Source organism: Sipha flava, unplaced genomic scaffold, assembly GCF_003268045.1.
Source record: "Sipha flava isolate LNK unplaced genomic scaffold, YSA_version1 176_pilon_pilon, whole genome shotgun sequence".
In the NCBI taxonomy this organism is placed as follows: Eukaryota; Metazoa; Arthropoda; class Insecta; order Hemiptera; family Aphididae; genus Sipha; species Sipha flava.
The window spans coordinates 2,800,925-2,822,167 of record NW_020272062.1 but is presented as its reverse complement, the minus strand read 5'-3'; the positions used below and the strand labels follow the sequence as shown (position 1 = coordinate 2,822,167).

General features: G+C 31.1%; 1 protein-coding gene across 2 annotated transcripts in view; it reads right to left on the bottom strand.

Annotated features, from left to right (window-relative positions):
- Nucleotides 1-21,243, bottom strand: part of LOC112680284 (receptor-type guanylate cyclase Gyc76C-like) — a 44,710-nt gene that overhangs the window by 5,304 nt on the left and 18,163 nt on the right. Inside the window, exons 3-10 of one of the 2 annotated variants that reach the window (XM_025550324.1) lie at nucleotides 14,934-14,996; nucleotides 12,165-12,460; nucleotides 11,826-12,026; nucleotides 1,702-1,767; nucleotides 1,365-1,605; nucleotides 1,145-1,291; nucleotides 799-1,013; nucleotides 526-703 (exon numbers count right to left, since the gene is read on the bottom strand). In XM_025550324.1, coding sequence (XP_025406109.1) covers nucleotides 526-703; nucleotides 799-1,013; nucleotides 1,145-1,291; nucleotides 1,365-1,605; nucleotides 1,702-1,767; nucleotides 11,826-12,026; nucleotides 12,165-12,455 — 1,339 coding nt within the window. In that variant the 5' untranslated portion in view covers nucleotides 12,456-12,460; nucleotides 14,934-14,996. Of the gene's footprint in view, nucleotides 1-525; nucleotides 704-798; nucleotides 1,014-1,144; nucleotides 1,292-1,364; nucleotides 1,606-1,701; nucleotides 1,768-11,825; nucleotides 12,027-12,091; nucleotides 12,461-14,933; nucleotides 14,997-21,243 lie in introns of those variants that run through there. The other variant, XM_025550325.1, reaches the window with a different exon arrangement.

The window sequence follows — 21,243 nt, the reverse complement described above, 5'->3', positions numbered from 1 at the left end:
TCCCTGTGACTGTTGTATTTTTTGTACATAGTTTCCTCATTTAAGTTTTGTTTTTTAATTTTTTCAAAATAAATCAAAATTTGATTTTGAACAATAATATTAATAATAATATTATTTGTCAGTTTCTTCTTCGTGATAAAGAAATTTAAAATTATTTACTTATAAACTTAATTAAAAAAAAAGAAGCACATTTTAAAAGTTTGTTTTTTATCCGTAACTCTGGAATATTCTTTAAAAATTTGATTAGTGGACATTTTGATAATGACGATGAAAAATACCGGAAATTTCGTAGTCTTAATCGTGAACAAATATATTTTGTCTTCGATTCAATTAGAAATAACAAAGTAACTAGCACTACGCGTACTAACATATTGTCTACTATACTCGTATTTGCTAGTTGACATACAGACGCTGGGCGTATTGATGCCTGACGAATAGACGGAAATCACGACAAAAACCGTACCTTTAGTGGTCCAAATGTTTTCCCCCGGGTTTTTTTTTTTTTTTGTATTTTTTATCACTTACTTTGGTACGTGATATTCTTGATAAGTGTTTCAATTATTAGCGTTCCGTTATTAGACACTTCATCGATCATTTCACCAGTTAGCTCCCGACCGTTGGCTCTAGCTCTGAGCAAAAAATCTAACGTCCGAGCATAAAGCATGACCGAATCGTACAAATTGGCAGCGTAAATGGAAATAAACTGCAAATTTTCACGATGACATATTATTTTTATTATCGTAGCGATGATAATCTCAAAATGCAAATTATTATAAGAATAACGGATCGAAAACTTACTTTGGCGTAAGATACGTTTTTGAATACTTCCGGCGTCGGGAATTTGAATGGATCTTTGCTGGTAAATTCTAATACTTTTTTCGAGAAAACTGCATATTCGTTTGGTAACGGTGGGGAGGAAACGACGACCAACAGTGAACGGGCTCGTTTAAGGAAATTCTTTTCTTCTAAACAGTTCCCGATGTCAATAAAACTCTTTCCTGCACGATAGTCATCTTAAAAAAAAAAAAAAAAGTGAATTCTAGACAAAATATAAATATATGCGTGACGAAAAGATATTTGTGGACAATGAACAAAATTATAATAATAACAATATTAATATAATATCATATTGAATATATATTACTCCATAAGTATTGCCGAAAGTCTTTGCCGTAGTTGAACTTCGTGTCTCCGTAGATGACCATGTAATCGCCGTTGTCGAACAGTTGTAGGGATTGCATTGCGGCCATCATGTCGACTAACGATTTTGGGGTACCAAAAAACACGTAAACTAAACGAACACATAAAAAATATTAGAGCATTAACACTGCGAAACGATACCGCGATATTGAACGCGATCGTACTTCTGGTGTTGACCATGGTCTCCTGCGCCAAGGAGTACCAGGGCGCTTCGTTACAACACTTCTGGTTCTGTTCGCAGCACTTGTGGTACTCGAATATTGTCTCGAAATGATTGATGGTCATGTTAGCGTTCAACGCTTGTATTTTCAAAGACTCCGCAACCGACTTCATCGAATCCTCGGTGATTATGCTAAATTTTTTCCAACTGTAATACCTCAACAGAGATATAATCGATTTGGTGATCTGAAATGTTATCAAGCCCACGCACACGGGGTTACATACGTTTCTAAGTTATTTTTTTATACATCTTTACGGGGTTTGCCGTCGAATTTCTTATACCTGAGTGTCGGGAGGATCTGTACGGGCAAATGTTGGTATTCCCGAAGCTTTGTAATCGGCACATTTCTGTAATTTAATAAACAATAGTTTGTCATGATTAATAAGTAAATAAGTACCAACAGTGGTGTGAAAGCATCAAGCGCAAGAAGTGCAGATATATCCATGGCACACGCCATCGGAATAGCGTACCATCACGGGAATAGTTTTAAATAACCTGCGACCACGATAAATGATAACACACAATATAGCTGGTGTATAGACATATTGATTTTACAGAAAAAAAAAAATTCAAGGTAAAGATCATTCAACTATCGTAATCATTATGTTTGGAACATATGTAATGACAATGTTACTGTTTAGTCGTTTAACATTAAAATAAAATAAAAACGGATGGGGAGAAAAACCTGTATCTGACGAGAATAAGATTATATTAGATTTAATTCGATTTTTAAATTTACACGGGAACGATGATATCCGTGCGATTTCTGCAAGTTTAGACGTAAAGTAATTTCACAATTAATGTCATTTATAAAATGCATTGACATGATTCAATAATGTTAAAGTGTTCTCGGGTCATTTGTCCGAGGACCGAATAGGCCCTATACTTTAGGGTCACATCGTAGACAGGGTCGGCGGAACGCGGGGACGGCCGATGAGGTCGTATTATTATGTTGTATTCGTATTAACTACATAACATTTAAGATGAGTTTATACAGGTTTTTTTTAATCGTTTTCGCCAACAAGAAGATTCACAAGCAATATACTTCGCTTTACACTAGAACGCGTTTCATAATCCATAGACCGATTTCACACTGGCGTTATTATATGTTCAATTTCGTCATTGTATACATGGATTTAGTACGTAGTGCGCGACAACAACTCGAGTCACATAAATCCTTATAATAATAATAATAATAATAATAACGCACGCGCGCACACCAAAACGTCGAAACGGCATCGTAGCCCAGCACATATTGTTATTCATATTATTGTTATTTTGTTGTCCGTCACTGAACGGAGAACAAAATATAGTACACTTAATACGTGTTATTATAACAACATTATTACGCATCTTAATGGGCGTGACTGGGCCGTGACATAGGTGTAATAACAGCAATAATGGACGGGGGAAGGAGGAAACTATAATATCGGTCGACAGAAATTCAAACATATTACGCGCGGCGTAATGAAGATGGACGGCCGGTGGCCGCGCGGGTCGACGGTTTCCCGACGAGAAGGAAAACCGATTACAAAAGAAAAACGGAATGTACATACGAACGTTCGTCATCGGTTATTTATAGCGGGACGACAAAGCCAACGTCCTTGGAAAAAGCCTAAACACACATTAAAACACTATGTATAGATTTTTTTAATCGCTAATTTACATAACCGCGGTCGACCTGTGTGTCGTAAAGTACGCACGCACACGTACACACGCGCCGCAACCTTGAGTTCAAAAGAATCACTCACCTACCCACCCTGTACACGTTACGAACGATACACGGTATACGGCGGCGCGAGGGCGGGGGCGAGCGCAATAATAATATGCGAAAACCGTTTTCCGCGCAAATGTCCGCGTGTGCCTTTACAAACGGCGTATACGTTTGATGGTAGGTAATCGCCGTGGTGGAATTTACGACACGCGATACTAACGTTAAATTAGAATGCGAAAAAAAAAAGGAGTCTAGAAGGTACTCACCTCCTGGAAGGCGTGTGGAGTTTTGAAGTGAAACCCTATCTAACACGCGGACGCTCGTGTTTCCCCACGGGTATATAACGACAATTCGATCATAACCGATTGCATAACGTCGACGGGCGATGGTTTAAAAATTGTATATAAATGTGATCACGACACAGTGCCTCGACGTGAAAAAAAAGCCATTCCAACAGCACAATAACATATGGACGTATACGTGTATGTACATTGTTTCGGTTTGATTGTCGTTAAAATGTTCGGAAATAATGATTAACATTGCGTCGCGTTTGTATGGAACGATATGACAGACATGGTCGGATACGGTTAGAGGGGGGAAAAATAGAGTTTATAACAACGAAGTGTTAACGCGGCACAAGAATGTTTGATGGTAATATTATGGTAAATATAAAACGAGCCGGAACAAAAATTTCCCCGTGTGTCCGCGCGCGGACGAGGCAACTTTTCTCCCACTTTTACGTACGTACGTAAAAAGTGTCTACAAAACGCGCACCAATAATAAACCATAAACAGTTCGTAATATTCGTACTTGACGTTCTTCTCCTGTGCACTGTTAACGACTTTGGCCGTGGTTCTACGAGATGTTAAACGCCGTCGCGTGTGCCGTTCAAACGTCGTAAAATGCGCACACACACGATGTGCATGCGCATTATAATATCGGACATGCATGTCACACGCGCGTTTGGGCTGCGATTGGAAAACAAACGCGATTACACGACCGGCGCGTGAAGTAAAGAAGTAAGAAATGTAAAAGTGTACCGACCGTACGGCGTGGCGAAATGCGCTCATCCGCTGGGAAGCCACGCATTGCGAAGGGGCGCAAAGTTGTGTTCAAAAGGTATTTATTGAACCGTAATCGTGGGAAGGGAGGATTTTTCGAAATTCGTCAGGAGCGTGGTGATAAGGAGAAACTTGAAGGTAATACATGTATAAATTATGATGGCACATGGGAACTCGGTAAAAGTGATATAAATCCAACTCAATCGAACGACACAATTCTATCGCTTGAGATTTCAAGTCTGTTTTTTTTTTTTATTAAGCTGTAAGTAAGTTGTACATAAAATATAATATCGCGAATGATCGGCTTTTTCTAAACGTTTTATCGGTTGTTTATGAAAATTATCATCCGTGAGCTTTTAACCACGATCCATAATTTATACAATAATATAGCTCGTCTTTAGAATCACAATTTTATTTTTTATAAGCTTACGAATGTTTGGAAAAATATTTATTGACGATCAATAGTTCTAGTGCGGTATCCAATCCGAAGCGCAGCAAAAGTAACTATACATAAAGTAACCGCACGCAATAAACTACTATTTAGTCTAAGAATTGTCGGACCTCACGTTCTCGCTCCGACGTGAAACTTTATTCTGTGACGGTACTTGGTCCAAAGTCGAACCATATATGCCATTCACGAATAGTTCGGTAATTTTTATTAGCGAATAACAAATTCTTCATCTGTTAAGCATTAGATACAAGTAAAACATTCCATTGCCTGCATTCGTACACGATCCCTATACGCATATGCATGCACAGACCTTTTTTTCAGGGTATGCAAAAGGCTGTCCTCTCTCCCCAATGAAAGTTGTTTTTAGCGTTCAAAATCCTTGTAAAAATATGTGTGTGTGTATACTTAAACAATTATTGTTTAATTTAAAATTTTTTTTTAAAAAAAATGACCGAAAAGCCATTTCTTTATTATTATAACTGTCTCTGTAATAAAAATTTAAAATAAATTACGAAAAAAAAAATGAAATATATCAATTGAAAAAGTTTGAGTAATATATTTAAATAGGTAGTGTAAATTAACAAAAACATGGTCATATAATTCAATGAACAAACAAAATAAATTGAATAAATAATTATAAATGATCATAATACAATTTTGTGTTCAGTTGAGTTTTTTAAATCATCAATAATGTCTTCCAGATTTAAATTTATAGCTACTTATTACTCTATAGTTAAAAGCTTTAAGCTATTTAATCTCTCTTGAAGCATAATACTTCTTGATTTCGTTAATACATTAAATCGTTATTACATTAGTAATAAAATAATAAAAAAATAAAATTAAAAAAATTAGTAAATTATTAACACTCGTAAATGAATATATAAATATTTAGTACATATAAAATAATAAATAAAATAAATAAATGTTTAGCCTAAAGTATTATTATATTTGTAATATTTGCATTTTAATTTGAAACCGGTCGTGCATTACAAATATAATATTCCAGGCTAAGCAATTATTTCTATGTATAAACTATTTATATATTATTTGTGTTTCAAAAATTAATAAAAATGTATGGGATTGATTATAAAAGTAAAATAATATTTATATAGTAATGTAACATAAAATTATATCAATATAAATTTAAAAATCAACTTTTTATGCTTTTTATTTATTTTTGGTAATTTTAGAAACAAAACTCTGTGTTCGTGGTATACAGCTGCATACTCTATACCTTGCATAAATCATGTGCACGCCTATGTCCCTTTATCAAAAAATCTGTGAACAATAATGTGACACCAGACCACGCAGGTTCACAGTTTCGGTGACTTTGACAGGACACCTCGTAGTCGTTCAGACGTCATCAGAGACAAAAAATGAAATCTCCGTACACGTGCTAATGTAATTTAATCATATCATTGCTACAATACCGAATGCTCAATTTTCGTTCAAATTTTCAATTCTGAGAGGCATCGAATTTTTAATTTGTACGAAACCTGTTTCTTCGCCGTTTTACCGTAAAATATACGTGTATGTAGTAGGTATTCGAATATTTTAATAATAATTTAGACGATGAATATTATGATTTAGAAAGTGTTGTGTAAATATTACTAAATTTTCTTATTATAAACATAATTTTAATAAAATAGTTTCTCCTTTTTTTTTTCAAAATTATAATCCTGATTCGTTGAAAATAAGAAATTGATACACGTACAACATAGCAAATTTGTGTACAGTAATTCAAATGTAATGTTAAAGGAAAAATATAATCTGTGTTTTATTGGTTGGTTTTTTCCGATATTTTAATTTTAAGCGAGTTATGAGCATGTAAAATATAACAATTGAAAAAACTCATAACTCGTTTAAAAATTAAAAAATCAGAAAAAACCAACCAACAAAACTCAGAAAATGTTTTTCTCTTAAAGTATCATTAGAGATTAGTTTACTCTAATGGTTAATTTAACATCACTACATTTGAACTACTGAACGCAAATTTTCTACGTTGTGCGTGTGTTAGAAAGAGTTAACCCATGAGAATTTGATGCCCCCTTAATAATTCTTAGAATTGCAGAATAAAACATATAGTAGTTAATATAGCATGAAATATACATCTAGGTAATATAATATTAATATAATAACTGAAACATGAAATAATATCGAAAACCAATTTTTGTAGAGTGGTATTATGCAGAGATTATAAAATAATACTGTTAGTAACATAGCTATCAAATAAATAAAAAGTATTTTCTATTAATACTTGATTAATATGACTTTGTTCGGATAAAGTGTATTAATAAAATTATTAGTTTTGTATATGATCGTAGCCTCCAAGGATTTATCGGTTTGAAACAAGCAACAGTGAGAGATGAGGTTATCAATACAACTCAAAATAAAATAATTTTATGAAACAAATACGTATGTATATATACATATATATGACATTTCATAAATAATCATAAATAGATAATACTGTGTTTCATATGTAACACCACAAACATGATTTTATTTGTAAGTATCGTATATAAATGTCATATACTTTTTAACGAATTATCAATCATAATTTCTATAATGTTCATAATAATTTGATTAAAATTTGAATTGAAATTTTGCTTCGAGTGAATATTTAAATATTGTTTTCATACATAACATACAACGTATGTAATAAACATTTGTACATAAATATCGATAAAAATGGTATTTTCACAATATGAAATAGTGATATTTGCATACATTGAAAGAAAGTATAGATACTTTTATAAATCTTGGCGATATTTAATTTAAAAATCTAAACATTTTATATATATGAAAATCATAAATTTAATAGTTATAAATGTATTTATTTATTTTTTTTTTTATTTAAAAGTAATTCATAATATAATATTTCATCGGAAATACAAGTATTAATAACATAATGAAAATCGTAAATTTAAACGTGGATTTGAATGCTAATATTATTATAAATGTATTTTTACACAAGTCTTAGATCTATGATACTTTGTAGTAAGATATAATATGGCGTGTACAAATAGAGAAACGAGAGAATAATATACAATGTAAATTTATAGATAATAACTATTTACTACATGACTTTTTTCTAGTTTATTTTAGGTTTTTTTTTTTTTATAAATTCAATAATAATTGCGAGTGAGGTTGAATTTCGACTGAGAGGTGTGATTCTGTCATAATGTTTTCGACGATTATCTGAGTTTCATAAGCTAAGCATATTTGGGAGTTACTTTTATTCATTAAGTGGCTGTGGAAATAAATAAATGTTATTGTGACTTATGAGGAGTGTAGTAAGTATAACTTGATAATTTTCTGATTAATTATATTGTAAATGGACATGGATCTACATTTTTCTTTAATTCGTGCAATTTTGTAAATGAAGATTTTCAGTTTTCTGGAGGTTGCATAAGTAATAGTTAGAGGTATTACGTCTAATTATTATCTGAATTGTTCACGCTGAAGGGTTGATCATTGCATTTATTGGCTGCTTGATCTGCAATCTCATAATTTCTTTCGATATTTGAATGTCCAGATACCAACATATTTTAATACAAAATTTGTTTTCTAATACGTATAAAAGCAGGTTTTTTTTTATTTGTATAATCATTAATTGCGTAAAAAAGTAACGTAATTGTTTTTTATAGCTTTTATAGTTTTTTAAATCAATGGATGATATATGGATTTGAGGATTGCATATGATTCCACAGTAAAAATTAAATATATTCGTATGTTGGGGAGCTTGTATTAATGTTTTACTTCATCCTAAATTACCAATACTTCTACTTTTGCCTAGATTTCTAAAGCATTAATATACATTTTTTCATTCATCTGATTGTGTAAAATTTGTTGGTATTTTAGTAAGTTTAATATATTTTAAGTTTTGACAGATTCATTATGCTGTTAATAAAGTGAATTCCGGGGGAGGGTATTACTGAATGATTTGATGAGATGATATTCGAGACCTTAAACTTATTGAGAATGAGATGTAACGTTTATTTTTGTATATTTGGTATGTATTTCAAATATGATGATAACAGCACTAGTTTTAACTTAAATTTGAGTGCGAATTGTAGTCTTCCAATTTTAGAAGGATACCTGCTAAGTTCAGTATACTAGAAATGGAGCTTGAAATTTATTTCTCATTATTTTATTTATGTTATTATTGTGTTTACAATATATACATTTATTTATTTGACTTACATAGGAAACTATAAATTTAATTATATGATATATTTTTAAATTAAAATACTTATAGGAATGTATTCATATTTATAATTTTTTCATTATATTCATTGATTTATTTGATGTCTCAAATAAAAGTTTAACAATTATAAGGGAAAATAAATAAATCACATTTCATTATTTAAGTTTCTATGCAAAAAAAAAAAAAAAAATAAATAAAAATATTTCTATACCTAATAATAAGTCAACTTTGAAATTTTAAGAGGGTTTTAGTGATAAGTTTGTAGAAATCCTTAATTGAATTCGTGACTAGACAATCAACATTTCTAAAATAATTCGTGAATGGAGTTATTATAGTATCTGAACACTCAATAATAAATATTATAATTGTAATAATTTTTAAGAGATGCAATTTAAATTTTAGACATGGAAATGAGGTAACATCGAAAGTAAATATCAAGCAGATTTAACTCTGTAACCCCGCACGTCATTTTATAATATTATTGTATTAAATAATATACTTCAGCAGTTTTATTATATTAAGTGTCTCGATCATATCTATATCACGTTTAAAGAAAAACTTCAAACCAAGACCTTGAGATTTAGATATTTAAGTATTAAAATCAAATTATTTTTTGTAATTAAAATAAATAAAATATAAAACTGTTATTGTGAAAGACATATCCGAATAGGCGTGGCGAAGAAAAATGGAAAAAGATTAATATTATTATAAATTAAAAAAAAAATCGTCATGTCAAACGTAATTGCTTTTTACCATTTTAACTCATTAATTGTATAATTTATAAACATGCACATTATAATAATAATAATAATAATAATAATAATATATACTATATCATAATATTATTATAATTTATAGTAAAGTATAATATACTATACATATATATATATATATATAGTATATATAGTATATATACTAAGGTTATAAACAAATTAATAGATAAATGGATAAAAAATGTTTTTTTTGTTGCGAAGGTGATCATATTATTAAACATCTATCACGGTATTAGCAATCAGTTTTCTGAAATTGTCGATCTTTATTATGAAATTTAATTCTGTAACCATTATAATATCGATCTATATGTATAAAACTATTCAATTTCTTAAAACCATTAATACTATACAGACGGAAATAAAGATAATAAATAGTGTATTAAAGTAGTGTTTCTAAAAAATTTAAGGAAAAAAACAAACAACAATTGTTGAAATACCAAGTTCAACGTAATAAACTACAAGTATTATCCAGTAGCGCTATACACGAACTCTAAGTAATTTAATTGAACAGCCTAGAAAATTATTTATTAAAAAATAAATAAAAAATGATCATTAACAAAATTAAATTAATTATTTTATGAGTTACTTGATAAATGTTTTCTATTCCAAGTAGTATGTTTATTTATAGATGCTTAAAAAAAATGTTTGGGTATTTGAAAGGGTGGTAAATTGGTAGGGTTGAGTTGGTTAATGTAACTATTTGAACTGGCTGTTTCAATATCATTCGGCGCCACTATTATTATCCGTAAGACATTTCACAGGAATCAAAAACTCGTGAAAACGGAAAAAAGAAGACTAAGATTCCTTTACAGTAGGGCTCAACGAAATTATATTAAATAAAGTAATATCTAAAACACGATTTTCATAATAATTTATTAGGAAATAGGTACATAATTATTTACAATACGAAAACGTTGTTGGTGCTTTTCTTTTAACTGTCGATTTTCATCTTAGTAACGGACCACTATATAATCTTTTACGGCTAAGCCCCCCTCCCTAAATATTTGTCTACCACCTCCTTAAATATTTATCTATCTTCAACATAATAGGTTCAGATACAAATTAAAAAGTAAGATTTATTTTATTTTTTTGAATTTTGTGTTTGAAATAAAAGTTGAATTAAAAATGTTTTGTGGTATATAATGTGTTATGATTTATAATTAAAAAATACAGGGGTGAAGCTATTGCGGGTGTGATGCCAATAAAAAAAAAAAAAAATTAACTCTCCCAAAAATAAATCCCAAGTTGTATTTATGTATATAACTGCCACAACAATACATAAGATCTTCGTATGAGAAATGACGTGAACGGATAAGAATTTAATGATTATGATGTATACGTTTAAATATAATAATTATTATACACACGAAAAGGCTACAACGATCCAGACGAACATCAAGTATACAACAATATCACTCGGTCCGCGTGCATACACAATAAGTGTACCTCACGTAATTTAATAGATTATTGAAGACCGCATAGGACCCGCGGACTGTGATGAGACGAACCGGCATAGTGACATGACTGACGCAGGACCGATGGGAGGGCGAGGAGAAGGCCATAAATGTGAGCGATGGTTCTAATAACGTTTGAATCTAATACATTCGAATACATTCAAATACAATAATAATGCCCGGTGTCGTAATCCTTATAAATTTATGTTGTAAACCGAGTGTTTCATAATAATAATCAATCCAAACGCAGGGTCGGAATACGACAGTTATTCATTAGTCATACGTGAAAATTGGTATATTTCTATAGGAAATCCCTTTCCGCAGACCGCTTATCTAATGCTCAATATATTCGATACGGAGCGTATATCTAATGGGGTCGAGGTGCAGTATACTTTCTAGATCCTTCAAAGGTCGACTTTGATTCAAAGCTAAAGAGCTACTGTAAGTTTTAAACAAGGGAATACAAATAAATAAAATAAAACTATTACGTATTTACAAGAAAAATAATTTAAATAAAACGTCAATCCTACACACGCTGGATGAATATGATGTTCAAGTCTCAACGTACAATAAATGGTTAAACATAATTAATTTCGGTGACCACAGTTGATGCTTCGATGCGATACAATTCTTGCTCTCTATCCCTTCCCTGTTGCACATCATCGAGGGTGCATTTTCCCCGCGTAACAATGTACGCATCACGCACTCGTAACAATAATATATATACAACGGTTACACTCACGTAGGTGATCATAGGTTTGTTCCACGCCTGCGCTACGATTGCCTCGGTATGGCACGTGTTGCCTTCGGGTCCGAAAAAAACAGCTACTTTTTCGCAAATCATCTGCGTGATCATCTTGGTCGCTTGCACCGTGTCGCCATGCGTGTCGTTCCATCGCAGCGTCAAAGAAACGTTAGGCAAAAGGTGCGGATCTTCCTCGATCTGTATACGCGGCAAAGGGAAAAAATCACAGGAAACAGAGAACAAAAAAAAAAAAAAAAACATACACTATTAGCGACAACCCCGGGCCAACAATGGCTAGTAGAGGAACGTGTGAAGTAAACGGAACGGTATACTCGCTTCTTTCAGCGCCAACGTCAGCGCACCCGAAATCGACAGTCCCTGCCGGTTGTTCAGACTCCCCTTGGCCGCAGTCAGATAGCCGATGGTCAGCTCCCGCAGCACGGGACCCGCGGTGGTCTTGTTGGTGACGTTAGATTGCAGGTTACCGGTGGTGGTCGTGTTCGGGGTCGTGGTAGTGGTAGTGGTAGAGGAGCTGCTGGTGTGATTCGCCAGCGTCCCGGGACCGGTCAGTACATACAACGCGAGCAACAGGATGAGAAGCGCCGCCTTCGGTCGACCGTTCGGCATTTCACCTGGAACGGATAAATCGTTTTTACGTATTTAAACCTACGTATGCACGGCAAGATGGAGGAGGACGACTGTGAGAGATCGGTATTGTTCGGCGACGAAATGCACTGCGTCTGGGTATCGATCCTAGCGATATTATTTATGTGGTTTTATCATAATATTTAGCATGATGATATCAATACATGTTTGAAATAACAACGTTGTTTGCGGTTCATCTCTGCAATCGTTTTTCTCATACTTCGTGTAAAAATACAAAGAAAACGAAAAATATCGTTCGACAAAAGCATCGCTCGTAAAGCTGTTTAACCGTATAATTGACATATTATTATATTTGCATTTTGTATACACGTAATGAGAGAAAAATAAAAACCGATGATTTCGCAGAAACCGTAACAATGTATCATAAATCGGTATGATTCTTATACTGAGAATTGATAATTAACTATGAACAAAAAGTATATGAAGTACATACTTCACATTATATTATTCCGATGATTCGATACGAATATACAAAGAAATATTGCCGACTAAATGTGTATGTAGAGTAGTATACCATTTACAAATCTAATTTTTTCCTAAACTTACATAACATGATTAATAAACTGTAGTTAGTTAAACAGATCACCATAATATATAATATATGAGCGAATTTTTATTTATAATATTTTAATTAGATATTGAATTGTATTTGGGTTATGCATTATATGTATTAAAAAGCACTTGTTGTACACAGATTGTTCGAGAACGAGATAAGTACACGCGGGACTTAGTTATCTTAACAATATATTCTCTAAAAAACTATCTTTAATGAAATAGAAATGATAATAATATATATATATATATACAGTGGCGGATTCATGTGGAGGGGGTAAACTCCCCCCAAAATCAGGAAAAATATACATTAAAAATCAATAATTTTATGAATTCAGAAATTTTTTTTTTTTTTAAGTATGAGGGAAAGTATATAATTTGTATTTTTATTCTTATAAGAAAATAGTAGTCTTAGATTTAAATTAAAATATTATATATATATGCTTTACAGTGATTTCTTTTGGATCCAAAATGTAGGTTTATTTTTAAAAGTGCCTCAAATGGCCTGCGAGTTATTCTTTAATGTATATTAAAAACAAATATTACTATTAACATATTATATAAGAGTCGAAACATCAGAACCTATAAGTATAATGTTAAATTACGCTAAAATATTACTACTCTACATGCCGATAGCAGTTGCAGCTAACCGGTGGCCACACGAGTATTATACACGCAGTGAGAGGGAGAAAGTCAGCAATTAACAACGCGAGAACTAAATTGACTTAAGATTAATTTTATCTTCAAAACGAATGGTTCGCTTCATCGGAAATTAAAAATTTAAAAACTTCTTTGAGCTTTTTTAAGTGCATATTTCATTAATATTATCATGCGCAGATGGTGTTTGTACGTGTAGGTAATACAACTGACAACTGTGATAGGTTATACGCACCGCATGTCAGTTTAAACAAAACAATTTGGAAGAACAGTGGTTAATGTTACGCATTGCAATTGCACGCGTATATTAAAAAGACGTACAACAGCTTTATTATCTAGTAATGATGCAAGTTTTTCGAGCAGACCGTAGAAATCGGAAACCATTCCGTTACACCATTATTCAAATAATACCGTCACACAGACATATGCTATGGCCGTGCATCCCGACAAGCCTTGAAGTCGATAGACCGAAGTGTTGTTTTTCGTACGTATTACGGAATGATAAACATTTTTGCAACTTTTAAGTTTTGGGACACACTGCGGCACATTTTAATGGATTCGAACCATCCAAACGACCTGCACGCTCTTGGTCTGTGTGGCTTCACGAACAATAATACAAACATAACTGAATATTGTGCGATATTGAAATTGAAACATAAATAGAATATTATGCGTTATCCTGAAATAATTTCATTTCTAATCTGAGGACATTTAGCGGCCAACACGAGCACAATTTTATGGTTATTATAATATATTTATATATATGTATGTATAAATAGCTCGGTACACATCAAATCTATTTCAATTATTTCTGATTATGAGCGGTAGAAAAACCAGTAGTTTTTTGTTAGGTGATAAGAAATGTTTATTATTTGTATGACATTATTTCGTTAGACGAAAATATAAATAATATTTGAATACGTTAAACACTCACATCTCACACCTATATTACAATACAGAACGGAGGCGGGTGATGAATATAATTTATAATTAAGAACAAATATGTTAGGTACGTTCGTTTCAAAACAAGTGTATCGTTTGGATTTAAATATTATAATGAATAATAACAAGGCGCACGATCCTATAAAAAAAAGTTACACAATATTTAAGCCATAAATATAGTATTTCGTGACAACAAGTAATTAATATTTATTGATTTTGTCGTCGAAACGATTAAACGTAGCTGGGAGCAAAGAAAGTTCGTATAGTGTTAAATAAAATTTGGCATACCTGCAAACCAACAGCTCCATTTTTGAAAGCAACTCAATACGATGCGTTACCACCATGTAAATTCTGTAAATACAAAAAAAAACCAACAATTAAAACATACATTTAAAACAATCACAAGAATAAAAATTAAACAAATAAAATTTAAGTATTTCTCTATCCTCTCTTGCTGTTACTATACCAAATAAGGTTTCGCAAAAATAATAATAATAATAATTATAATAAGAAATAAAAAATCATAATAAAACTGAGAAGCACTGGTCGAGATAAATTAGTCTATTTTTAGACTCTATTGCCACGAGCGATCAGAGGTCAAACGAATCCTACGCACTCACACTCGCTGCGTTTTATGTACATTATTATCATTATACAACCTACAACTTACACTTATACCCGTGTGTATGTGGACGACGGTTAGCCCCTCCTTTTGCGTGATATTAACAAGGACACTTTGCCGTAATATAATGATAAAATCATATGAAATATCTAAATCGATTTTTTATCAATTTTTCTATTTATTTCTTTACTCCGCCCGTTCCCCGAGTCAATTTGTTTTTCCCTCCCGGTGAAGTAATTGTTGCAACACATAAAGTAAGTACGTTTGTATTCGTTTGACTGGTGGTGTCAATATTATTATAATATCGTAGTTATAAATAAAATTCCTGTTAATATAAAATAATGTTAATAATAAAACAACGGTCATACGTATGGTATAAACGGTATATACGTGTAAAAATGCGGTTCCTCGGAGAAGTGCACTTTCGGGATCAACCGAGAAACTAAGATGCGGTAGTGTTAGGGGGAGCGAGGATTTGTAATCAGCCCGTTTTCTGCGCTGCAAACATATAACCACACATTCGTGATATCACTGTTCAAAGTGCAACCCGTGCACCATGATGTTGATTAAGGTGACAAAAAAAAAAAAAAAAAAAAATGAAAGGAAATCGTAGGAAAATGAAGGTGAAACGGCGTACTCTAATATCGTTGTGTATTACGTTTTTATATGCTGGTCCAGATTAAACGTATACAGTCGTTATGCCGCCTATAACAAACTGTAGTTCTTATTAACACAGCGAAAACGGGACACGTATCACGGATACGTGCGAGCGTCGTAAGCAAATGTGTGTTGGGTTGAAGGAATCCAAGTCGCTGCGAACGAAATATAAGAGGATTATTGTAAGTTGTGAGGCTCAATTTCCACCCCTGTTTATTTAGTTTGATTTACTGTACCTGCTTATAACATGATATTATAGTTATCCGACTACGTTACTGTTGCATGCGCAGATGTCCCGAATTTATTTATTATTTCTTATATGATCGCGCGTGAAATATGCCATGAAGCTTTGTTTCCGAACCGCATTGGAATATAATGGTCTAACGCTGTTATGCGCGTGTTTTATTTTCGGTCACGTTTCCTGCTGATCGCGAAGTGGGCAATACGATCCGGAGATTGAATCCAACTACATTTTCTGACGTTCTAACTACAACAGCGGTACATACTAAACAGATAAAATGCATTTTGAATACGATAACGTGCATCAGATGCCCCCTAATATTCTTCTTGAACAAATATGTGTATAACAGGTGTAAATATATAATAATATATATATACTTAGGTAAACGCGTAGCCATTTGAAAGATAAACTGAACTCCTTAAGTAAACGTAATTTTAGATTTGAATAAAAGTATGCGATGATAATCGGGCACAAAAAATTATAAAGCGTATACTTGTTATTTACGGCAACGATTTGCCTCGATTCTCAATTCTATTAACTATTGATGGTTTTGAATCATTAACAATCAAACGAAAAAAATAGCAAAAAAAAAAATAAATTAACATTAATTAATTTATATTTATATAACACGAATTTCAATTGCCGTGAATTCAATTGGATAAAAAATCTCGAAAAAAGTTAAATTATATCATAAGAAACGAATAACCGTTTTTAAAACGCACTGGAAAAAACACGAACATAGTATATGTATGACGACCATATTATTATATTAAACATTTTATACGTCGGGGGATAAAAATGAAACCTCAACATAATAATATTTACAAAGATTCTCGAGAGTTTACGGATAGACGTACACGACTGAAGTATACTGATTTCATAAAATATTCCGTTTAAGTATAAAATGTATATAGCCGAATAGAATATAAATCAATCAACTGCTGCACGCCTTAAGGACGATATTATTACGAGGTGAATATATTTTTTTTAATAAAATAAATCGTTTTCCGTGTATTCATTAAACTGTATTGTGCGCCGGACAATAATATATGCTGCAGTAATCTAGTCACATGGAACACGCGTATGTAATGTACTTAGTACACGCATACTAAAATCAACATTTACAACAATAGAATATATCCAGTCGGAACCGTTAAAAGTAATGACTGCATTAATGTTCAACGACCTACGCTTATATCCGTAAACATGTTGTAATAACTATGCATAAATATAGATATTTATTTATTTTTTTTGAACATATTTCATTCGGGATTGTATCAGCTGGATTGTGTCCGCGGGACGTATTGCGCACGTCACACTGTAATCGTTCGTGTATTCGCATTTTGTTTTAATATATACATATATAAATTATATCAGTTTTCGCGATCTCTGGACAACAGCAGCAGCAGTAAAAACAGCACCAGCAATAGAGGGGTTGAATATTTACATTTCGTCACTTGTATGCGACGTGGCACGTCGATTTGTCAACGCGACTACTGAGGAGGGGAGGAGTCAAAGGTGACGAACGGAGGGCACGAAAAACGGACGAATACGTCTTCTATGCAGTTCGTCTCACATATTATACCTAATTTAGTCGTTAGAACTCTGCGGTGGTCACCGTTCGTATACGCGTGTGCATACTATATTATACGTAGTGGTACCACAAGCTGTGGTCCTATTTGATTTATTTATTATGTTTTGGTGTTTTTCTTATTATTATTATTTTAATTTTAATTTGTACACGAGCCACAATTAAATCCAGCGCACGTAATTTAAGGGCATAATGGTCACGATAGTTTTGTGTAAACATACGAAAAAAGCGGCGACCGACCGGTTCGATTTAAATAAACCGACCGCCTGACCAATTACAAGGGAAAAAAATAGTGTACAGTAATAACAGGTTTTCAGTTTGGTTAGGATCACAGCGGTGGTGCATACAAGAAAAATATCTTATGGAATAAAATATAAAACCAATGAACTGGTTTTTACGGTTTTGTTTCTTTTTTTTTTTCGCAAACTCTAAATGGATTTTCTCCATTCAATCAGAGCAACAAAATGGTTAATTGAACCCGTCAGTTCGATAATTTTATAATGTTGAGCACGGCGTATACCTATGTGAAAAAGGATGAGATATTAAAAGGATGCATGTTATAATACTCCGGTCGATAATGACAGGAGAGATAGTAAAAATATAATGCCCACGCGATTTGTTTTCATTATAAACGCGATAGTACACAATATTTACAAAATAAGTAAGTGTAGGTAGTAAATCTAATTGCTTATTATAAGTATACGCACAGCATATTGTGTTGTTATCTGGTCGATGTTAAAAGGCGTAGTAGAAACTTATCAGCAAATACCTAATAATAATAAATAAATAAAACAAGAATGTAGAACTTCTCGAAATCACATTTAACCCTCAAACCACGAGGTTACTGCCAAGGACACTTTGCAAATAGTGGTCATCCCCGTGAACACGAATATATCGTTCATAAATAAAAACATACATGAATATATAACCACTCCTTCATAATATTTTACAAAAATAAAAATAATAAGAAATATATTAAAATAATAATAATTATTTAAAATGTTTATGATTACGTAACTATATTTAGAAATAGCCTGTATACATACGATTAATTTTAAGTTATTCATCTTTCATTGCGAAAATAAATATGTTCATGGCATGGTTGATTTATGAAAATACACCTAATCATTAATTGTATTCTTTATTGTGCATTTTTAGGAATTAAACTAAATATGACACAATACAATGAAACTAAAAAAAAAAAAAAAAAAAAAAACAAAATTATTAAAGAACGATATTCTCAAAATATTCTACGAATTTATTTCCGTCAAAACTTTCCAATAATAATTTTCTATTGCAAAAAATACTATACATTATTTAAGTTCGGCACAATCCCAAATATTTGTAATTACATCCTTCATTAAAGAATAAAAATCTTTGGATTTTCTCCTAGAAGTGTATATTTTAATTAAGTATGAACTTTTTAAAATACAAGTAATATAAATGTTAATCAAACATTTCTTAAATGTAAAACAATAAAAAATTCTAAAAATAAGGTAAGAAAATTCAACGTGTATAAAGAAAATTACATTTAAATATTTAACAATCTAGGGTGTAGATATATATGTATTTATAAATATACATACATAGTTTGTATAAAATTGATTATAGTATTTGTAAGCTCAAATTAATCTAATTTATAGACGTAATTTATTAATTGGTCCGTCGTCTCGTCGATTTTCAAAAGGTCGATCAAAAAATAATGATATTGCTACTGTGATATCAAATGGTAGATAGGTAGATAAAATTAGACGTAAAATAATTATGTTAAGTTATTAAATACTTATACAATAATATACTAAACATTTGTTTTTGAGATACCAATATATTGAAGTTTTTTTCATTTTAATGTGAACATTATGATTTGTTAGTTAATTAAGTTGTAAAGAATATGATTCAAACAATATTATTTTTGAAAAATAAAACTATTGTAATAATGTTTGAAGTAGCCATAAAGTAATAATGTTGTACACGATTTACCAACCAATTTAATATTAATTAATTATTTATTGGGTTTTATAGTTAAACTATTTGATTAATCAAAATATTTATGATGCATACATAAATATACGTATTCTAAGCCTATGATTTAATCATTGATTAGTTAAATAAACTAATAAATATGTAGAAATGGCACCAATTAATATATTTAAATTATCACGATGCGAGTATATTTGAATCAACTTAACAAAATATACCACTTATATATATATATATATGGTATACAATTGAAACGTATTTGTTTTAAATTTTACAACTGCTCCGAATAATCAAATTTTATTTTCTATGCAATTAAAAGTACATTACATGATGAAAAATCCAAACATATAATTTATTTTATTTATTAAATATTACTTAAGACTTAGCTTATATTTTAAATATATCTTAGACATATCTTATATCTCATGTCAATTCCAGTAATTACACTTGTCAAATGTATTTATAACAAGAAAAGATAATTGAAATCGAAATTGAATAGCTAAAACATTTAATTGATAGTGTTTAATAGTGAAACACAAACAAAATACATTAGAAACTGCTGTAACTTGTTTGAAGTATTATGGTCATAGTATGAGTACATATTAAGTGGCAAATAATTCATAATGATAAAGAAAATATATTCAATGCATTTCATCGAAAACATTTTACCTATAGAATTTTTAATTATTAAAACCTTTTCCCTCGAATAGTTTAAATTGTTGAAGTTCAAGGTAAACAAGGGTTTAACAAGTTTATTCCTACTACACTTATATAATATATACTCGAAACGAGATACTGGTATATTAGGGTGGGCCACTGGGGCAGGTGTTTTCACTCAAGGAATTAACAATGAATCGTTGTATTAAAAAACAATTTTTCGTGAATTTCAATATTATAATTTGCTGTTGCCGTATGAATATACAGTGTTTATTCGTTTTAATTTTTTAAAATTTAAAAAAAAAGTTGTCAGAAGGTAAAAGGGCTTGAGGTATACATCAGAAATATTGATACATAAATAAATCGATTTATACTAATGTTTGGAGTGTTAAAAATAAAATTAATATATTAAACGAAGGAAATTTTGATGAGAAATAATGTATAATTAATACAGTTCTAATTTATTTACGTACAAATAATCGAGCTTAAAATCTCTAATTATGAATTTATAAAAAATAATAGTGGTTATAATCTATATTTTATGTGTATAGTAATTTAATACTCAGAAACGTACCTACTTATCTATATGAATAAAATCATTTTATACATTAATATTTTTGTTTTTAAACGTTTTCAATGTAAAAAAATATACATATATTTCGGTACACAATATGAATTATTCAAGAAAGATTTTATCACAAAATTATAAACGGGACTTAATAGTATAAGAATTGGCTTGGATGCAGTTGTTTTTTCTTCGAATCAAAACATACTCGAGACACATGTTTCAACGTCTTACGAAGTAATATAATTACTAATGTTAATTAAGTCGGTAAAAATAACAAAAAGT